The following is a 22,754-nucleotide window of genomic DNA, read 5'->3' as shown; positions in this document are numbered from 1 at the left end:
AAAAAAAAAAAAAAAAAATCACAGCCTTCGTACCCAACAACGGTTGTTTCCATCTTACTAACGAAAATGATGAAGATCTGGTGGCTGGATTTGGGTGCAAAGGTCATTCTGTTGGTAACATCCCTCTTTAAGGTTGTCAAAGGGGCCAATGTCTCTTTTTTGACCTTATACAAAGTCAAGAAGAAAAAACCAAGATCATAAGTTTTGATGATCTTGAAAATTTATTTTATCGTGAAAACACGATAGCAATAAATTTTCATATGACAAAAAAAAGATGAGCGAACAAATTTTATTCTCTTCCTACCATGAGATACCCTACAGCAATTTAAAAAATGTGGCAACTGGGATGGGCCTCAAAATTATAAGAATAAATGAAAAAAGTAAGTTGCAAAAGTAGACACAGAATGATGACCTTGTGTATACTTTAAAATACTACGCGTTGGAGAGAGATGTACACAAATGTGAGAAAAGATTCAAACATGGACAGAAAGGCTATATGCCAACATGAGGATAATAGTGACCTCTGAGCAGAAGAGAAGGAAATGAGATGAGGGACACTCTTTGATAGTATCTATAGTACAGTTTTCTTTAAGAAATCAGAGTCTAAATGGCAAATGTTAAAAATCGGATAGATCTGTGTGACAGGTACATTGGTATTTATTATATTATTCTTGGTTCTTTCATGATGTTTGAGAGATCCCAAAATTTAACGTAATTGAAAAGTATGTATTTTGGAACACCCAGGCTAGTCTTATAATCATTTAGGTTTAAGAATCACTCAAGCATAGGGAACAAGCATAAATAGAATACCACATGTGAAGTTCAACATGAACAGAAGCAATGGAGAGGCAGTCATTAAGAAGTGAGATGACGGAAAATTATTCAGCTGTAAAAAAAAAAGAAGGAAATCATGCCATTTGGAAAAATGTGGATGGACCTTGAGGGCATTGTGCTAAGTGAAATAGGTTCGGACAGAGAAAAACAAATACTATATGAGTTCACCTATATGTGGAACCTTTAAAAACCCGAACTCACAGAAACTGAAAAGACAAGTGTTTGTCAGAGGCAGCGGGTGGGATGGAGAAAACGAAAAGTGGTAAAAAAAGGAACTAACTTTCAGTTTTACTCTTAACTCCTGGGGATGTAATAATCAGCATGGTTAACAATACTGTATTGTGTATTTGAAAGTTGCTAAGGGAGTACAACTTAAAAGGTCTCACCACAAGAAAAAAAACTAATTATGTGAAGTGATGAGTGTTAACTAAACTTACTGTGCTAATCATTTCACAATAAACACACATGTGAAATTTTGGGGGGAAAAAAAAGAAGTGAGATTCACTCTGTGTTGGGAGTGGACCAAGGGAGGAAAGCTTTCTAGACAGGGAAAATCAGCAGTAGAGTTCTGAAAGGTGAATGGGAAGCTTTCTCTGAAACTGTACAAACAGAGGCATAGCTTCAAGCAACAGTAAGACCAGACAGCAAGCAAGGGTATACACTGCAGACATAAGCTGCATTTAGCTGTGGGGGGAGGAACGAGCTGGGAAACACTTCTCAGTCAACCTGGCGGGAATCGTTGGCTAAAAATCCAGCAAGAAATCAGGATCACTTAGGCTTAGATACCATCTGCCAAGGAAATCAGCGCAAGGGTCATCTGTATCAGTTCACCCCAGTGCCAAGGCAGACAGCAGGTTCCTAAGGAGGCCTGGGTGCCTGGAGGCCTGATGCTGCTGAAAGGGACGGGGAGGGAGGAACCATTATGTCAGAGCCTCCTCCACAGCATCCACGAAGGTCTCAAACCAGACTAAAGCAGAACACACAAGCGAACTGATTACCAATGCGGTGTGGTTTCAGCCTTTTTTCCTCCCCTTAGGTAACAATTCCCACCCATCTGAATGGGGGAGGGGTATAGTGGCTTACTCTGCACGTAACCCTTGTAAATCATTGCTGGAAAACATGGGGGAGAGTTAATTTATGGGAAGGGGTGGATTGAAGTGTCTGGCAGACAAGAAGGTCCAAAGCTAAGCAACAGGCCTTCAAACAAAAAAGCAGCAGTAACGCCAATGACCATGTCAGGCGTTACCCAGGGTCCTGAGAATACATACAGAGTTCAACATCTGACTTCTATCAAATCTCTACCTTTCGCTGAGTGAGGGCAAGCAGGGCCAGATTGGACGGGATTTAGAAAAATGAAGAAATGCTATGTCGTGCCCCAAGTATCAAGGGGAGGACTTAATAACATACATACTACAAATCTGAATCACTCTGCTTCTTAAGAATTCTCTTTCCACAGAAGAATTCTTCTTTGGAAGCGATGCCATCCAATAGAACTTTCTGTGATGATGAAAAACTCCAACATCTGAGCTGCGCAATAAAGTAGTCACTAAGCCACACAGGGTTACTGAGCACTTGCAATATGCCTGCCCGGTGTGATGGAAGAATTTGATCCTTCATTTTATTTAATCTTAACTAATTTAAATAGCCACCTGTGGCAAGTGGGTATAATATTGGAGAGCATCTTTTTGAGGTCTGCACAGTATTCTAGCACAGTGATAACTCACCCCTTCCAGGAAGCATTAGTTTCCAGACTTTCACCATGAAAAACAATGCTCACACACACATCCTCATAGCTGAATCTCTGTATTCATCCCAAACTATTTCAAGAGGATAAAGTCCTAGAAGTGGAATTGTGGAGGCAATGGGTAAGACACACACATCCTCATAGCTGAATCTCTGTATTCATCCCAAACTATTTCAAGAGGATAAAGTCCTAGAAGTGGAATTGTGGAGGCAATGGGTAAGTATGCTTCTGGGCTTTTCCTACATAGCAAGCTCACCCACTTACAGTAACGTAGATGTGTACAGAATTTTACCCATTACTAGCTGTTTTCACAGACACGATCCCTGAAGGTTCCTCAGTGACTACCAGGTAAAATCAGATGGGGCAGGGAAGAGCAGCCCACATGGGTCGACAAGGAAACAGGCTGTGAAAAAGCACACTGCCGGTTTGATTGGTTTAGAGAATTTTTATAGCCAACATCAAAAGAATCCACCCAGACAGTCTGGGATGTTAGACCATTTGTTCTCCTACATCAGTTTAGTGAGGAAAAATGCCAATGCAATCTTCACAAGTGGAAAAAGCCAGATATGAAATTATATTCTCCGTATGATAAAAACTACATAAAAATCAAAGAAAATAAACCAATGTATTAACAGTCTTTAGATCCCAGAACTATAAGGTATGTTTTTATAAATTCTTGTCCAAATTTTTACAATAAACCTGGATAATTATTTAAATAACATTTAGTCATATTAGTGAGCAATAATAAAAGCTAAGTGCCTCCCATGTATTATCCCAATTAAAATATTTCTACTTGGGAGGGTCCATTCAGTTCAGTTCAGTTCAGTCGCTCAGTCATGTCCGACTCTTTGTGACCCGGTGAACTGCAGCACGCCAGGCCTCCCTGTCCATCACCAACTCCCAGAATTCACCCAAACCCATGTCCGTTGAGCCGGCGATGCCATCCAACCATCTCATCCTCTGTTGTCCCCTTCTCCTCCTGCCCTCAATCTTTTCCAATGAGTCAGCTCTTTGAATCAGGTGCCCAAAGTACTGGAGTTTCAGCTTCAACATCAGTCCTTCCAATGAACACCCAGGACTGATCTCCTTTAGGATGGACTGGTTGGATCTCCTTGCAGTCCAAGGGACTCTCAAGAGTCTTCTCCAGCAACACAGTTCAAAAGCATCTATTCTTCTGCACTCAGCTTTCTTTATAGTCCAACTCTCACATCCATACATGACCACTGGAAAAACCATAGCCTTGACTAGACAGATCTTTGTTGGCAAAGTAATGTCTCCGCTTTTTAATATGCTGTCTAGGTTGGTCATAACTTTCCTTCCAAGGAGTAAGCGTCTTTTAATTTCATGGCTGCAATCACCATCTGCAGTGATTTTGGGGCCCAGAAAAATAAAGGCTGACACTGTTTCCACTGTTTCCCATCTATTTGCCATGAAGTGATGGGACCGGATGCCATGATCTTAGTTTTCTGAATGTTGAACTTTAAGCCAACTTTTTCATCTCCTCTTTCACTTTCATCAAGAGGCTCTTTAGTTCTTCTTCACTTTCTGCCACAAGGGTGGTGTCCATTATTATCCCTATTTACAGACGAAGACACAGTGGGCAGGAAAAAGTTGAAGAAACCTGGCCAAAGCTGAGGCAGTGAGCTGGGATTTCAACCCAGGCTGGTTCATTGAAAGCCTGTATTCTTAGTGACCACATCAGTGCATCTCAAACTTTAATTCAAGTCGGAATCGCTCAAGGATCTTCTTAAAATGCAGGTTCTGATTCAGGTGATGCTGATGCTGTTGGCCTGGAGACCCACATTGTGAGTAGCAAAGCTCTTACATAATCCCATGATAATACTACCATTTTAAGGAGAAAATATACTATACTCGACCAGGAAAATGTTTTCTAATAATCTAAATAATGTCAATGCTTCCTAAGATATAAAAGCAAAAATAGCCTTTTCTTTTCAATCACTTTTGCAAAGCCTCCTTTTCTATCCATATGGCAGGCCTTAAACTGCTCTTGTAAATTCCCACCCACAGACGCTGGTGCCAGACTAAGCCCAAGTCGAAGCTTAATCAATCTTCTCATCTCATTAGCAGGGAGGATTTTATCCCCAAAGCTTCCATTAGCAAACACTTCCACAAACCCAGGGAGCAGCTGTGTGGAGGAAAGACACCCCAGGGGTGTCCCGAGGAGGCCGCTTGTCTCACCCACTGCTCCTGACTCCTCCTGACACTCATCGTCAAGTCACCAGCACATTTTGGTGGCTCAGATGGTAAAGAATCTGCCTGCAATGTAGGAGACCGGGTTCGATCCCTGGGTCAAGAAAATCCCCTGGAGAAGCAAATGACTACCCACTCCAGTATTCTTGCCTGGAGAATCCCATAGACAGAGGAGCCTGGTGGGCTACAGTCCACAGGGTCGCAAAGAGTCGGACACTACTGACTAACACACCACTATTCCTACAGACCTTTTCTTTGAAATGCTAAAATTAGGTAATCTCTAAATATTTTAACATTCCAAAATTTGGCAAGCACTTGCTAATTTTATCCAAGAACCTTCAACATCCTTTAATTATGTCTCTAATTCTTCGTGTCTGTTTACATGGGATTATCAGATACTTGTTTAATGAAACCTTTGCCATTTACAGTAACTCTGTTTATCTATCTTACTGCTTAATGCTATGCAATTACTTATCTGATACCGCAAAAGAAGCCTTGGCATATAGAATTTTATTTCCCTAACTTCTCACTCTATGTCTCTTGAAGTGCACCACATCGCCTATGAAGAATAGCTGGGTGATTTTTTTCACAAGAGTTACTAACATTTTGCTGTACCCTTGGTCTTATAATTGATGTATTCCTATCATCCTCCACTTCCCTCTAAGATTATATTGATTGATGCGCTTCCTTCCTTGAATCATTTGTGTGGTCTCAGTAGCAAGTTTTATTTCCTTTTAGATTAGGCCAGAAGATAACCTTAAGTTTCTTACTATTTAACATTTTTAACACTGATATTTCACGAGACGGAACTGTTTTCAACTCTTTCCTCCCAGTAACTTCTCATATTTGTTAAGTAAACTGTGTAAATTCCCTTCAAGTGGAATTAAGAGGCACAGCAGTTTTCTTTCACCTGTCAGAAACCCTTTTTATATGCCACATGCTAGACTCTTAATTGTCTAATTTATCACATGACTTTAAAACGGCTATAATCCATTTTCCTCTACAAGTGCTCTTTCTTTTTGTCATTTTCTTTTAAGCCACAAGTGTCTCCAGTATAAAGATCTCTGCAGGTCTTTGATGCTGAATGAGACTGTTTCAAAGTCTAGAGCAGAAACAATGTGTCACCAAAGGGCAACATCGCAATTTCATCCTTCCCTCAACTGCTTCCCTTTTTCAAAGTCACAGTCCCTTATCTTTAGCGATCACCTCAGTGCCTTCCAGGTAACTTACAGGAGATCCTATTGTGTGACGGACGCTAAGCCAAGCCCTGACTCAGGTGCTGGACTATAACAACAAATAAGATGGACATTAAAGAAGCTTGCATGACCCCATCTGGCCTCGTGGAATTCGAATCACACAAGAATGGGAGAGTTCTTTCTTCTGTCAGGATTATTGCTAAATTACACTTCCTGGGGACTTTCAAAAGATCCTGAGATTGCCCCCTCAGTGACGGACAGTGTTCCTTTCCTTGAATATACAGTCCAACTCCTGATCCACTCCAATTTCCCTGGTATGTTTCTTATTCAAAAAATCAAGCACCCATAGTATATTTTCGACATCTGTTAGCTTTTCCTGGATTGTCATTATCATCAACTTAGGCAACACAAATGAACTCTGGGCATGCTAAATCTTCCCCTACTGCATTGCTGCTGCCCTTCATAGGTTCCACAGATGTTTATCGCTTCTCTGTAACATTTACAAGGTTAGTTCGATCTTTAATTACTATAGATTATTCCTGATGTGAGCCTTTCTCTTCTACATCAATTACCGTCCACTCTTTCCAGTCCTGCCATGCCACACCCCTGCCAGCTGAGCACCCTCCTATCATACCTTTTAATCAAATTTTACAAAATCTGCTTTTGAAGCCTCCATTCAGTTCTGCTCTGGTTTCTCTTAGCATCAACCATTTCTTATAGCTTTGGATTTTTTTCTGATGAAATTTTTACTAATGAAACACCCCCTGCTACTAATCACTCTTCCATCATCCCCAAACTCCCCCATCTTTATTTTTATAATTAAAAAAAGCAAGCTAAATTTAGCACTTTCCAAAGCAATTGAGGTTGTTTTTTTTTTTTCAACTGACTTTGGAGCTACAAGTGTCACGAGGGCTCACTTCTCAGCCATGTCCAATTAGTTCTCCTAGAGAACACTGCCCTGATTCAAGGCAGAAGCCGAAGAAAAATGTTCCAGTGAGGCCATCAAAGACAGCACACTTGTGATATCCCCAAAGCTAACCTCACTGGGTCTTATAATAACGAGAACAGATTTATAATGCAATAAAATTACACACCTTTTATGTTTTCATTTCGCTCTGCCAACAGACACACGAGTGTCCCACATGGAACACTGGCACCTTGGGTAGGTACGTCTTCTAAATCAAGTTATTCATATGGGCCATGCCCCTCCAGCACCCAGCTCCAGAGGCAACTAACTGGCTGTCCCGCCTCTCAGCAGCCTCCCTCCAGGCCAGAGACAGCCCTTGTCTTCAGTCTTGCCATGCTGCCTGTCACAAACCGCAGCTGGACTTAAGCACCTGCAAATTCATCCAGTTTACAGTCCCCTGGTAGCACAAAGACTCGTTAAAAAGAGAGATAGGTTTCAGGAGAGAACTTAGGAGTGAGGGTTTGGAATCCTGAAGCTTATTATGGTCTGCCTGTAGTTATTAACGCCTTTCAGACCTGCAGTGTTATCTCCTCACAAGACAGGACCTACTGCCCGTAAGAGCCCCTTGGTTTGAGGTAACAAAATGGGGCAAATTCTTTGCGGCTATGATTTCTTTCTGGTGCAGTACATTAACATTTCACCTTCCACAACAAATAACATCAATGACTAGCTCGGAAAAAGTTCTCCCATATGTGAACCATACCAGCTTAACCTCAGAGTGAGAAAGACAAAACTTTTAAAAAGTTTTCTTTTTAGATGAGGCATTATAATCAGCACTATATTTTTGTCTTAAAAACCTACTTTTAGACTTTATAAACAGTGGGCACTTCTCTCTGGCAGCCAGCGCTACTTGAAGGAAGTACTGACCAAAAAGAAATTACTTTTGGTTGGTATTCCAGCAAAATATTTCCACCAAAGGGGGAAAAACATCTCCATCATGAATACGTTAAAAGGCAAGTCTCATGGTGCTGAAATAATTTGTTTATTGTTGCTATTGTTTCTTTTAATAAAGAAAACCTCTACAAAAGCCAATTTAAATGCCTAAAACAACAAGTCTTCCATAGGGGGAACCAGCAAAATGTCAATTTCAATCTGCCGAGGACAGGCCACTTGAATAAAAACAACTTGAGATGCCTCCTGACCAATGGCTCTCCAACAGATTATTCTATCCAACATAATAAGCAAGGAATCAATACTGACACCACTCACCAATGAAAGAACTCTCTAGCACCATCTAGGAGTACACCTCCTTCTTCCAACACACATGAACTTGAATGTCTACTCAATGCCAATGCAGTAGAGCCAACAGTCAAGAGAACAGGTTTAAGTTGGGCAGATCTACATGTGAATTCTGAAACCACCTCTTACTGGCTGCCGGGTTGGGAAATTTCTTTAGTCTTCTAGTTTCCCCATCTCTACAATGGCAGAGCATACTATCTACCTAAATGAATGCTGTGAAAATGAAATAGGATTCATCAGCAGACGCATGAAAAAAATTACAGTACTGACATATACGAAATGTTTTTAAAGCTGTTTTTAAAAGAATGCATAGTTACAGAAACACTAAAAGAAAGATGGCCAAGAAGACACATCCCTTTGGTACTGGAACATCTCTGAAATGAGGATGTGCCTAATTTACCTTTAACACTGTAGCATCTCTGAACTCAAGGGGTGCCCAATAGCCAACAAGCCCTTACGCGAGCACAGAGTAAACAGAGGCTGTGATCTGCTGGTCACTTTCAGCACCTGGGAGAACTTGGTCACACACTTGGAAGGTGTGTCATCATTTCCATCCAGTACTGTGTATTGTTGGAAATGCAGAGGCTGAATTTACCTGCTATTTAGAAAGCCTTTTACAATACGACACTAAAATTTTGCACTGAAATGAAAGATTATTGTGTATACAAAGGGCAAGGAAACTACATAAATATGAAAACAGCGAAGCGCGTATCTGTCACTGGAGAATGATTACAATTCAATATTTTCTTTCTTACCTGATTAATTTATTTAGGGTTGCCCTGGGTCTTCTTTGCTATGCACGGGCTTTCTCTAGTCACAGCAAGCAAGGGCTACTCTTCATTGCAGTGCGGCAGCTTCTCATTGTGGTGGCTGGTCTTGCTGCGGATCACAGGCTCTAGGCCCACGGGCTTCAGTAGTTGCAACATGTGGGCTCCGTAGTTGTGGTCTATGGGCTCTTGGGCACGTGGGCTGTAGTAGTTGTGGCACATATGCTTAGCTGCTCTGCGACATGTGGAACCTTCCCAGACCAGGGACTCCACTGTACCACCAGGGAAGTCCAGGACCACATTTTCTTGCAAAGAATGAGCCAAGCACTTTAAAGTCAGGCGCTTGAAGATATATCACATTTTGTTTCTGAGATAGAGGCAAAAAGAGTGCCATTTACAAACAGAAAGTGAACTGCAAGTGAAGGTGAATGAAAATGCCAAGTGCTTGGGAATAAATGGAATGTCTAAACGACAGGAGGCAGGTGTGACCAATGCGTATATCTCAAAGTAGAATTGATAAAATACAACATTTTCAAAAAGCAAGTCAAAAAACTACAAATATAGACAAGTATGAGCTCATTAACTCTATGGGCACACATGCATGTGTGTGTATAAGTCCACAAGGACTAAACTGATATATACCAGACAGTTAATAGTAACTTTAAAAAGAAATAAGAAATGTAAACAGAATAAAGAAAGATGTTAATGCTTTACTATAATGACTTCTATTGTGCTTGAAATTTTTATAATAAGCATATATTCAAGGTATTATTTTGATAATGCTTTTAATTCAGGAAGATTATAATGAAATGATACATGTGCAGTTTTGGCATCCTGCCAGGTAGAAAACCCTCCAGTGATTGGCAGCCATTATTATGCTCCTAGACTCCACAAAAGAAATGAGAAATATGACATATACATTTAACATATGATTCTAGCCATTAATGAGTTTACAATCTAGTAGGATTAGAGACTAAAAGAGGTAGGAGATATATATATATAAAGACATATATATACACATACACTAAGATATATGTAAATATATACCAAGATATGCATATTATACATATATATACATATTTATCATATATGTGTGTGTGCTAGCCTGCAATGCAGGAGACCCCGGTTTGATTCCTGGGTCAGGAAGATCCACTGGAGAAGGGATAGCCTACCTACTCCAGTATTCTGGCCTGGAGGACTCCATGGACTGTATAGTCCATGGGCTTGCAAAGAGTCGGCACAACTATGTGATTCCACTTTCACTTTACTTTAGCATATATGTGTCTGTAGGAAGTATGACAAGATAAAGAAGATTGCTGCCCACAGCCCCAGAAGAAACGTCTCATTAGAATTTCATAAGCCTAGAGTTAAAAGAACCTTAGAATACCAATAGATGTACCCCCAAATTTTATCTGGATAGCTAAAGAAGCAAGCTAGGACATGTGCCATCACCTCTAAACCCTTATCAAGAATGGCCCATCCCACCTGGAGGGCATTATGTTTAGTGAAATAAGTCAGAGAGAAATACTATATGACATCACTTATATGTGGAATCTAAAAAAATACCACAACTAGTGAATAAAACATAAACAAAGCTGATTCACAGGTGTAAAGAACAAACTAGTGGTCACCAGTGGGGCAGTGGGTGTAAGTGGGTGTACAAGGATGTATTGTACAACATAGAGAACATAGTCAATATTTTATAATAACTGCAAATGAAAAGTAACCTTTAAAAGTTGTATAAAAATAAAAATTTTAAGAAAAGAATGAATCATCCATTAAATGTTCCCAATGACTGGATATCCAGGTTTGCCAAAGCCTTGTGACATCCACACAGCTCTGTTCTCATGAAGGTCATAGATCCATCAGTATGTCTCACATTTAGGAACACAATGCCTCCAAAACCCCACTTGCTGGAGGAGTGCCTCTGCCCTTCCCAGATCATGACAGAGGTAAACAACCCCATTTCCAATCACTGGATCATTCAAGTCTTCAAGGGCCAAGAATAAGTTCTACACAGCTCTGCCCCAACTAGAGCACAGAGCTGGTACCACACTAGTGAACAGTCAAAGACAATAAGTCCCCTACACTGGAACCTTCAAGTTGCAAACTTTCAAAGATGCAAATGTGCATCTGGTTCCAACAGAACCAGGACCTGTGCCATCAATGTCAGTTGTGAGTGAAATTGCAGCTTACTCTCCGTCTCCTATTGCTGACAATCCTTCAACTCTACCATCTCCCACCTGCCTCCCTCCTCCAGTCAGTAACTCTTCTTGCCTCTCCATTTGACGTCAGCCCCTGTATGGGTCAGGAAGATCTCCTGGAGAAGGGGTTAGCTACCCATGCCAGTATTCTTGCCTGGAGAATTCCACGGACAGAGGAGCCTGGAGGGCTACAGTCCATGGGGTCACAAAGAGTCGGACAGAACCGAGTGACTAACACTACACCTTTCAAGACACTGTACTGTAAGATTAAAAACGTTTATTTTTTTGTGTTTGTTTTTTACGTATTATTTGTGTGAAAAGTATTATAAACGTATTACAGAACAGTATTACATAGACGATTCTGTTAGTTGGGTACCTGGGCTAACTTCGTTGAACTTATGAACAAATTGGACTTACAAATGCCCTCTTGGAATGGAACCCATTCCCATGTAGGGAACATACTGTAAAGCTTCGAGAAGAGTTTTCAAGTTACCCAGAGACAAAAGGGAAGAAAACAAGACTCACTGGAGAAGCCTTTGGGGACAGGGTATGATTTGAGGCTCATGTGTCTGATGGAAGATAACAGACACTTCTCCCCTCCACACCCAGCACTGCTTTCTTGGTAGCGCCTTTCTCCCTGAGACCTCACACGCAGAAGAAGACAATGGCAGACACTGCACATTCATGCTGGTCTTCTGAAGAGAGGAAGAAGCTAAAAACTCAAGGAAGGCTGGCCACCACTGAACAAAGGAGCCGGACAGCTGGAAGGCAAACTGTCTTAAAGGAATGCAACAGTTACTAAGTGACGCATAGCTTAACTTTCAAAGGACTTCAGAGAAGAAAGTAGAAGATGCATATTTCTCCAAAGCTCACTGGCTGCTTAGTACAAACGATCCCCCGCCCACCTAGAGAAGGAACTCCAGTTGTAAAAGCTTTTGATGGGAAGGGGGAAGGAACCCTGGGGAGGGAAGGGGAACCGAGAGAAACAATGGCCGCTCTGTGGGGTGGAGGCAGGGGGACTTCCAGGGAGAGATTTCAACATGCAGCTCCCAAGGCAAACCTTGAGGGCACTTCTCCTCCAGCTCACGCGGACAGTGAACCTCCCAAGTCTAAAAGGTCTTCAGGGAACCAAGCGGCTCCGGTGTCACCCACCACCTGCCTTTTACTTGCTCCCTCAGCCTGTCTCTCCCAAGCGAACAAGATCCACCATCTCCAGCTTCACTTGCTTTCACTATCACACAAAAGCAAGAAGCAGGAGCAAAAGGTCATGGCTGAGGCTATTTCTAGACAAAACCTATTTTCACATTGAACTTGTGGGGTTGCAGAAACAGAAAGAAGAAACCTGATGACTAAGAGACCCTTGGGAGGAGAACGCCACCCTGAATCGCTGTATCTGGGAGACACTTCTAAGATGAGCAGTAAGAATGCTCCAGATGTGTGGCCAGGTGGGGAATGCTCACAGCAGACCCAGGGTTCGCAACTGGGGTGCTCAAGCTGGGCTGATTCTGCCCTCAAGGGAAATGTGGTAACAGCTGGAGACACTGTTGGTTGTCACAACTCAGGGAGGCAGAGAAGGAGGCTGCTTCTGGCACGGAGGCCCAGAGGTGCTGTTAACCAACCTACAATGCAAAGGACAGCCCCCCCCCCCACCCCCCAACAAAGAACTCTCCAGTCCCAACGTCAACAGCACCGAGGCTGAGAGATGCTTCCCCAGATAACCACATCCCTGTAGCCACCTCCAGAAACCCTAACTATCCTATCTGAAATAAATACCTGCCATCCCTCTGACCCAGCAGTTAACCTGTCACCCAAGTATACTTATCGTGTGTGTGTTTGTGTGTGTGTGTGTGTGTGTGTGTGTGTGATTAGTTGCTCAGTTGTGTCCAACTCTTTGCGACCCCATGGACTGCAGCCTGCCAGGTCCTCTGTCCATGGGATTCTCCAGGCAAGAACACTGAAGCGGGTAGCCATTCCCTTCTCCAGGGGATCTTCCCAACCCAGGGGTCGAACCTGGGTCTCCTGCATGGCAGTCGGATTCTTTACCAGCTAAGCCACCAAAAGTTTACTTATCCTGTGAGCAATAGCAAACATCAAATAGATATGATAGGCAAATCCTGTACCCTCAGAGTACCTGGCTCTTCTCCTAGCAGACGTTTTAAGGGCACTCCTCAAGACCCCAAAAGTAGATTATTTCACAACAATCACAATAAAAGCTCCTTTTATTTACACAGGAGCAGCCGTGTTTAAAAACCTCCCCAATTGTCAGGTAGATGCAGAGGCAAAAATAACTGCACAATTAGGATGGCCCAGGCATTTCCAAAATATTCCAAAGAGAGAAAGAGGGAAAGAGAACAAACAAGATAACTCCACAACCAAAAATAGATTTTCCCCCAGGGCTCTCTCAGAGCTAAAACCAGTTCCATCACTCTGAGTTGTCTTTCATTTTTTAATTGTAAAATACCATAAACATGTAAGAAAAGGGGGGAAAGGTAAATATAGAATTTAATGAATGAAAACAAACCCCCCTGTAACTACACCTCGGGTCAAGAAATGGAACCATGTCCAATGGTCTCTCCCTGCCAGACATGCCTTTCCCATGCACAGAGCAAAAATATGGGTGCTATTTTGAAAGTTCTATCTTTACTCAAGGACTGGGATTTATTTTTACGTATTTACCACAAATACCAACTGCTGTGACTGCAAAGTGAACAGATTTGGGAAGGGGGGCTGTTTATGGAAACAAACTCATGGATTGTTAATTCACAAAAGCACGTAGGGGGAAAGGCATGGAAGGATGCCCGGAAATAGGGCGGAAAGCCCAGACTGGGGGCCCAGAGAGAAACTCGAGTCAGAATCTGGCACCCTGGGTACAGATAATCTTTCACGGACCACAAAATGACTTCCTGTCACACAATATCGTTGGAAAAACGCAACGGAATCACGTGTTTCAAGGGCGAGCAAAGCATCTCACACGTAGGAGACAACAGTCCACAGATACTGGGTTCCCTCTTCTCTCCTTGCCCGTGGAAGAGGGCAAGGTGGAAAAGGCCATGACTTTCGTAGGAGATTATTTGATTAGAAACTCTTCCAATTCCCAGTTCTCTAAACTCTTTCAAGAAGAAGACGACACAAACCCACTTTCAGGTTCAAACCCACTTTCAGGTTCTTCTGGCGTCCTTGACAGCAAGGCACCTAAACCAGTCTTGGAGGCCCTCCCTCTGCTACTGGCTCACATCCCAGGCCTCTCCCTCACTTATCACAAAGGTACAGGCCTAAGTGGATTGTCAGGAAAAAAACACCTCGCACCCCAGCAGGGAGCCTTCGTCCATCTCTTTGAAGACGAAAAGCAACAAGGTGTGTTTATTTGTACTTGCTGCACACAGCCTCATCGAGCGGCCTAGGCTGCACGAAGACACTCAGTTCGTTTAAAAATAATAATAATAATAAAACCCACCTGCTCACATCACTAAGCAGATCGCTGCAGGAGAAAGTGTCAACACCCACACTCCTGGGTACACACTGGGGAAATCAAGCCTTTTCACTGACAGGTAGAAAAGGTCAGAGAGTTCCTGAAAGGTCAACCAGTAAGGAGGTGAGCCGTCTAACCCCGCAAGGCCTGCCCACCATTAGACATCCTTCAGCATCCACGCACTTAAACCCACCGAGCCCACCTCGGCAAGGAAAGCTGGATCTCAAATGGCCTGAGCCTTTCTCACCAGATACATTAAAAAATAATAACGGTCGAAATCGATGCTTCACTTCCCTAACACAAACAATAAAAACAAAGGAAGGAAAAAATACACACATGCACGTGAAGGTGTCTAAGAAGGCTCCTGAAAAACAGAGGCCTCCAGATTGCTCTTGAAATGTCAGTGTCCTTCCAGTCCTACAAAGATCTGAAACTCAGACTAAGGCTCCACTCTGACCCCCGAGTTTCTTCACAGTCTATCAACGGGAGAAAGAAATCCAAAGTGCCAAAGCACTGGCATTGATCATCTTTCTTGTTCGATCAACTTCCCAAAAGAGGATGGAGATGGAGGATATGGGGCAGAAGGACAGGGTCTCTGGCCCACTACGAACTGACCTACCATGCAGGCTTCAGGAGACGTGACCGGCCCTGTTCTCCAGTGACACGTTAGGGCAAAGTGGAATCCCTGCTAGAAGGGTGATACTTTATATAACAGGAAAAATGCACACACTTCAACCTGCCTGGACGGTTTCTAAACTAGCAACTCACTGTAAAGGTGACTCAAAACCACACAAGCCCAAGGCACACAGATAATAGAAAACCACCGCTTGGGACAGCAAGGTGCTTTGTGACTGCCACCCCCGATCCTTCCCTCCCCACCATGACTGTTCTTCAGTTGTGTCCAACTCTTTGAACCCCATAGCACAGCAGGTTTCCCTTCCCTCGAGTTTGCTCAAACCCACTCTATTTTACTTATTTTAGCCCTATTCACATGTACACACATATTAACCACTGCTGACCAGAGAAAGACAAAATTAACTTTACAGCTATTTTTACAGTGATGAAGACTTAATGAAAGCCACCCAGTACGAACTGGGAGATGCAATAAATAACTGCTTCTACTGGGCCGCAGGCAGTTCCCTGAGGACATGCACAAGACCTGGCTTCCGGACTGTCCCACTTGGGTTTTATCAGGGGACACACTGGGTCAATGCAAATGGAAAGCATGAATCTAGGCAGGTCTTTGTGTCTGAGATGTCCGGGAAACCTCCCAGTTCTAACAGCCTCCAAATAATCACTCGTCCCTACCTGTGACTGCCAACGCCCCCCTGGGAACCCTCTCCCTGGGGTGGCTGAGTAGTCCAGGACACTCTGACCCACACCTGGTTAAAAATCCACAGCAGCCACCAGCATTCCACCCTCCCTGGAAGCCGCAGAAAACCCACAGACATCTAAGCAGGAGTCTCAGAGGAGTGGGGATGATGTCATAGGTCTTAGAGTGGGGGAAGGCTACCCAGCAGATTCTCAGGATAGCCAGGACTAGGGACTCCAAACCAGGAGGAGGGTTTGTCTTTCCTAGTGCACATCTGGCAGGGAGGGGGAAGCCTGGAATTAAGTGAGGCTCAACTTCCCCAACAAACACACCCCCAAAGATACTTCCACCTCAAGTAGCTAGAAGTATCTGGGAGAATGGGGCATGAATTAGACATGTAGATGGCACCAACTTCAGGCAAGCCAGCTTCTTGACGAAGAAAGTTCACGCTGCCCTGTCATCTACTTTGCCATGCATCAGCTGCCCAGAAATAAATATGGGAGGGTCAAGGGCGGCAGACCCTAGGAGGGGCAGCTGACAGCTGTGACCAGCGGGCAGGGGCAGGGGAACAGCTCCGGGATGGAATTTGGAGCGTGCCCACATCAGCAGAAAAGTTCCAGGGAACGTCACGCTGTTCCTGAAGACCTCAGGGTGCACACGCTAAAGGCGATGCCAGGTTCAAAGGGCGGCAGATGAAGCCCGTGCCCTCTCCCAGGGCATGTTGCCGGACAGGGCGTCCGCCGTAGGGCGAGTGGGGGGTGATCAGATGATTTAAATAAATGTCTTGCTCCCAGAATCAGTGGGAAAGATGAATAATTCCCAGGTCCGGCCCTGCTTCATCTCCCTTTGCCCAAACCAAACACAGTCCCAGGGAGGAATGGAAGGGAAGGGCGATACCACCCGCCCCACGGTCCAGGTACGAAACTGAGGCACCGGGGTGCGCACAAGAGAACCCAAAGGGGCCCTGGGGAGGCTAAGGCAGCACCCAGCACCCCGCGTCTGGGATGTTGGGATCAAGGAAGCGTTCTCTCCTCTCTAACCCTTCTTCCTTTCTTCTACACAACACACAGCGCGCGCGCACACACACACACACACGCACGAAGTCTCCAGCTACGCCCAATCGGGGCAGCTGCCGGGCTCCCCAGAGCCGAACTGCACACAAAGCCCCGCCCGTGCACACACCACAAGCCGGCGCGCACGCCCACACAATAGGACGGCGCGCACCCCGCCGCGGCCCCTCGCCGGGGTCCCGGCCAGCCCGGCGCCGGGGTCCGCCCTCTGTGCACACCCGCGCCGGGAGACGCAGCCCGGGCAAGGGGAGGGGGCACGATCGCAGCCCCGCCGCCGCGCCCCGCGCCCCGCAGAAAGTTCTCCGGACGCCCCCCGACTCACCCGCGGCGCTGCTCAGCAGCAGGCAGAGCGGCCCCAGCAGCCACATGGCGCGGCCGCCGCTCCCGCTGCCCGGCGCCGTCGCTGCCCCCGCGGCCTCGGCGACGACCCCGCCCCTCGCCGCGCAGGCCCCGCCCCCGCGGCCCCGCCTCCCGCCGGCCCCGCCCTCCTCGGCCCGGCCGGCCCGGCCCCGCTCCGCGAAGTTTTCGCTAGCATCCGGGCCGCGCAGCGCCCGCGTCCTGCCCGGGTGTCCAGGCTCAGAGAGGCCGCCACGGGGGCCGCGGAGGGTCCGGCCTGGCGGCCGCTCGCCACCAACCTCCTCTGGCTACGAGGATCTAACAGTCCAGGTTCTGTCCTCGCCTTCTCTTTCTCTTTTTCCTCCCACTTCTGTTCCTCCATCCTCCGAAGATGCCGCGCTCACCACCTCCTCAAGTCCCAAACTTGAATTCTTTACAGAACTAACTACAAAATGAGTTTACTCCAGGGAGGGAAAGAAAGAGTTGAAAGAACAGACCAAATGTTATGGGCGGGGGGAGAACACACGTATATATGTATTATTTTTAGTAGCAATATGGAATACGACGAGTGCTTCTCAAACTTTTCAAATGCATCCGACGCACTGGGACTCTGACTCAGTAGGTATAGGGTGGGGCCTGCGATTTTGCTTTTCTAAGAAGCTTTCAGGTGATTTGGAAACTGCTGGTGAACCACAAGTGGAATAGGCACACAGCTTTAGCCTGTGCTTTATTTGCTCTGAATCTTGTCTGCCTAGACCAAGGGACTTTGGGGCCCCAGTTTGCAGAAAAGGAAAGTAAATGTGAAAGTAGAAGCCCAAATACAAAAAGAACAACTGCTCCAGTGTAGTTGGGGCTCCAAGACAGCACTGGTGACAATTCCCAGAAGATTTAGACGGAGGAAGAATCAATGACGCTTTCGTGCTCCACTCTCCAGCCCCTTCCCTCCCCAGAAAAAAAAAAAAAAGGAAGAAAAAAATGCAAGTCCTCACCCCAGACTGTAAATACCCATTAACTGAGGAGTGGATAAGGAAACCGTGTCCTGTCACTTAATGCAGCAACATGTGCTGCTGCTTTAGTAAGTCAGCTGTGTCCAACTTTTGGGGCCTCATGGACTGTAGCCCTCCAGGCTCCTCTGTCCATACGGTTCTCCAGGCAAGAACACTTAAGTGGGTTGCCATTTCCTGCTCCAGGGGATCTTCCTGACCCAGGGATTTAACCCCAGCCTCCTGTATTGCAGGCGACTTCTTTACCAACTGAGTCACAAGTGGCTCAACATGAATGAATCTCAGAAGTGTGCTCGGAGGAAGAACCCAGGGTTCAAGGGTGCATTCTGTATGACTCCATTTATAAGACATGAGGAATGAGGACAGGGAGGGAAGCGAAGCTATAGGGACCAAAATCCGCTCGGTAGATACCAAGATCTGGCCTGGGGAAGAGGGACCAGTGCAAAGGGTCACAAGGGAACGTTGCGGAGCAGTGAGACTGTTCTGCAACTTGATTATGGTCGTGGTGGTGGCTGTTGTTATATACAACATATACATAACCGTATGCCTTTGTGAAAACTTAGAGAACTACATCCGTAAAACCCACACCTAAAGCAAGTGCATTTTACTGTGTATAAACCATACCTATTTGGAGTAGCTGGGAGGGCATGGGTGCGGGAACTGCTGGTAAGGGAAGTTGTAGATGGGATGCCCGCATTAGATTTGAGATGAACTGGAGAAACCACAGAGGATACTGAGATTCAGTGTCTCTGCATTTTAATTATCTGCTCTAGCCTAGAAATATAAAGGTTAAAGTGAATCAGGTCAAAATTTTAAAATTAACAATGGTTCAAGGTAATGAGAAAATGTGATGCCATGTAGGCAAGTTGAGCAAGTTGCATATTACAGAGTAGTTTGTCAAATATGGATAACACAAACAAATTCTCCAAAACATTTCGCGTCTGGGGGTTTTCTTCTGGGGTCCATGAGGACTAGGGTGCTCATCTCATGGGCTTCAGAAAATTTTAAAACCCCCAATATTTTATGCAAATTTCAAGGAAGCATGTTGGAGTGAAGCCTCTGACCTCTGATAAAAATACAAAAGAAGTAAATAATTTCTCCTACAGCTATTCATTTGCCTCCAAACATTAGAAATATGGAAGAAGGAATGGATCTGACCCAGCACCGTCTTTCTTATTTCCTTGTGTTTCTTTGGGCACAAGAACTTCAATTCTATAAGTGCCTGGTTTGCTTCCTGCCTCTCTCTGTCTCAATTTCTCTCTCTCTCTCCCTCCCTCTCTCTCTCTCTCTCACACACACATGCACACACATATCTTTTAAATATGTGAATGTCTTTGAGACCATTCTAACTATGTAAAGCCCTCTTTACATTCAGTGTTGTTTTTATATTTCTATTGAATCACTCTCAGCCTTCCCACCATATAAGCCGTTCAGTTCAATTCAGTTGTTCAGTCATGTGCAACTCTTCATGACCCCATGGACTGCAGCACGCCAGGCTTCCCTGTCCTTCACCAACTCCCAGAGCTTGCTCAAATTCATGTCCATCGACATGATGCCATCCAACCATCTCATCCTCTGTCATCCCCTTCTCCTCCTGCCTTCAATCTTTCCCAGCATCAGGGTCTTTTCCATTGAGTCAGTTCTTCTCATCAGGTGGCCCAAGTATTGGAGTTTCAGCTTCAGCATCAGTCCTTCCAATGAACATGCAGGACTGGTTTCCTTTAGGATGCACTGGTTGGATCTCCTTGCAGTCCTAGGGACTCTCAAGAGTTTTCTCCAATACCACAGTTCAAAAGCATCAATTCTTCAGCGCTCAGCTTTCTTTATGGTCCAGCTCTCACATCCATACATGACTACTGGAAAAACCATAACTTTGACTAGATGTACCTTTGTAGGTAAAGTAATGTCTCTGCTTTTTAGTATGCTATCTATATTGGTCATAGCTTTTCTTCCAAGGCGTAAGCGTCTTTTAATTTCATGGCTGCAGTCACCATCTACAGTGGTTTTGGGACCCACAAAAATAAAGTCTATCACTGTTTCCATTGTTTCCCCATCTAATTGCCATGCAGTGATGGGACCAGATGCCATGATCTTATTTTTTTGAATGTTGAGATTCAAGCCAGCTTTTTCACTCTCCTCTTTCACTTTCATCAAGAGGCTTTTTAGTTCCTCTTCACTTTCTGCCATAAGGGTGGTGTCATCTGCATATCTGAGGTTATTGCTATTTCTCCCGGCAATCTTGATCCCAACTTGTGCTTCTTCCAGCCCAGTATTTCTCATGATGTACTCTGCATATAAGTTAAATAAGCAGGGTGACAGTATACAGCCTTGACATACTCCTTTTCCTATTTGGAACCAGTCTGTTGTTCACGTCCAGTTCTACTATTGCTTCCTGACCTGCATACAGTTTTCTCAAGAGGCAGGTCAGGTGGTCTGGTATTCCCATCTCCTTCAGAATTTTCCACAGTTTATTGTGATCCACACAGTCAAAGGCTTTGGCATAGTCAATAAAGCAGAAATAGATGTTTTTCTGGAACTCTCTTGCTTTTTCTATTATCCAGCAGATGTTGGCAATTTGATCTCTGGTTCCTCTGCCTTTTTCTGCCAGTTCTTTGGAATTCTATCAAAAGCACAGGACCCTCAGCTTCTGGAAAATGTAATAGGACCCAGTGCTAATTGTTCAGATCTCAGAGAGCCAATCCCAAGTCTTTTTTTGCAGTTGGTTTCATAAAAATCAAAATCAGAGTGCTTCATGGCTCTTATTTACCAAAAATGAGACACTCTGAGCTTGGATGTGTGCTTCAAACATGACTTCACATTGTTAAAGAAGGGAAGAAAGAGTTTTGTCTCACTGTGGTCTTTGGTAGAATGATCTATAGTTCTCATGCTTTTTCTCATCAACTCCTCACAGCAGCTCCAGCTACATCACACATGAAAATAGCACAAACTGGACTTGAGCTCAGCTTTTTCTTCATTGTTCATTCGCTAAGTCATGTTTGACTCTTGGTGACCCCATGAGCTGCAACTTGCCAGGCTTCTCTGTCCTTTACTATCTGCTGGAGTTTGCTCAAACTCATGTGCATTGAGTGAACGATGCCATCCAACCATCTCATTCTCTGTCATCCCCTTCTCCTCTTGCCTTCAATCTTTCCCAGCATCAGGGTCTCTTCCAATGAATTGGCTCTTCGCATCAGGTGGCCAAAGTATTGAAGCTTCAGCTTCAGCATCATTCCTTCCAATGAATAAGCTGCTTCTTACCTGTGCTCCAGTTCTCTTCACTTCCTAGTCTGTGACTTTGGGCAAATGATTAGACTCTCTGAACTTTAGTTTCCTTATCTGTAAAAATGGGAATAATAAGAGACCCTAGATCTTAGGGTTGCTGTCAGGATTCAATGAGCTATGTGAAGTCGTTTGCACAGTACCTTGCACATAATAATTGCTCAAGCAAAAGTAGATGCTGGTGTGGTTGTGGTTGCAGTTCACACTACAAGGCAGCTTCTGTGGTAGCCAGTCTCCAAGATGGCACGCAGAGATCTTTGGCTTTTGGTATTTGTGCTTTCTCTAGTCCTCTCCCCCAATCCCCTCCACACTGGCCTGGCTGACAAGTGTGACCAGTAGACATTGTGGAAGTGGCAGAGGGTGCCCTCGAAGGCTGGATCACAAAGGACATAGCACTTTCCTCCTTGCTCCCTCCAATCCCTTGCTCTGGATGAAGTCAGCCACTGTGTTGGGAGGACACTCAAGAAGTCCTGTGGATAGGCCCACAGGGAGAGGGCCTGAGCTTCCTGCCAACTTAGAATGAACCATCTTGGCAGCAGAATCTTCAGTCTCAATCAAGCCTTCAGATGACTGTGCCTGGACCAATATCTGACTGGCTATTGTGAGAAATCCTGAGCTGGAACGACCCAGCCACTCCCAAATTTCTCATCTACAGAAACTGTCAGAGATAATAAGTATATATTGTTGTTTTAAACCACTGACTTCCAGGTGATTCTTTATTTAGCAATAGATAACTAGTACTTCTGCCTTTAAAGCCATCCAGAGGATTGACTCAATGATTCTATAGGACCTTATAAATGACTGCATACTTGGAAAACACTTTGAATTTTGACTGCTGCTTAGTAAGCACGCAAATGTTTGTTTTATTGTTATCATGGTTTATTCTGAAATTATGGTCATTATCATCACCTTTTTTCCAAAACACCTAGGCCACATTTAAACTTTAAAAAAAAGTTTTAACTCAAAGAAGAGTAAAGACATAGGTAGAACTAACAAGCAGAGGAAGAGCCAAGGGACACCAGAGAGACAGAGAGAAACTACTTACAAAATGTTTACTGGAAACTCGTAGACATTAGCTTCATAAAAATCATGCAGAGAGATGGTAGATGGCCTTGCTCCCTT

At 44.5% G+C, this 22,754-nt stretch overlaps 1 protein-coding gene across 5 annotated transcripts in view; it reads right to left on the bottom strand.

Moving 5' to 3' along the window:
* Positions 1-17,427, bottom strand: part of LDLRAD3 (low density lipoprotein receptor class A domain containing 3) — a 259,085-nt gene extending 241,658 nt beyond the window's left edge. The window contains exons 1-2 of one of the 5 annotated variants that reach the window (XM_061152000.1): positions 17,336-17,423; positions 8,947-9,325 (exon numbers count right to left, since the gene is read on the bottom strand). Coding sequence is in view for 1 of the 5 variants with exons in the window: in XM_061152015.1 (XP_061007998.1) it covers positions 17,336-17,381 (46 nt within the window). In the remaining 4 variants the exon portion in view is untranslated. Of the gene's footprint in view, positions 1-8,946; positions 9,326-17,335 lie in introns of those variants that run through there. The other 4 variants (XM_061151990.1, XM_061152015.1, XM_061152006.1 and 1 more) reach the window with 4 other exon arrangements.
* Between the last annotated feature and the right edge of the window lie 5,327 nt (positions 17,428-22,754).

The sequence above is a fragment of the Dama dama genome, chromosome 1 (assembly GCF_033118175.1).
Source record: "Dama dama isolate Ldn47 chromosome 1, ASM3311817v1, whole genome shotgun sequence".
NCBI lineage: Eukaryota > Metazoa > Chordata > Mammalia > Artiodactyla > Cervidae > Dama > Dama dama.
Note: the sequence above shows the minus strand (reverse complement) of the source record. Positions and strands in the feature narration are given on the sequence as shown.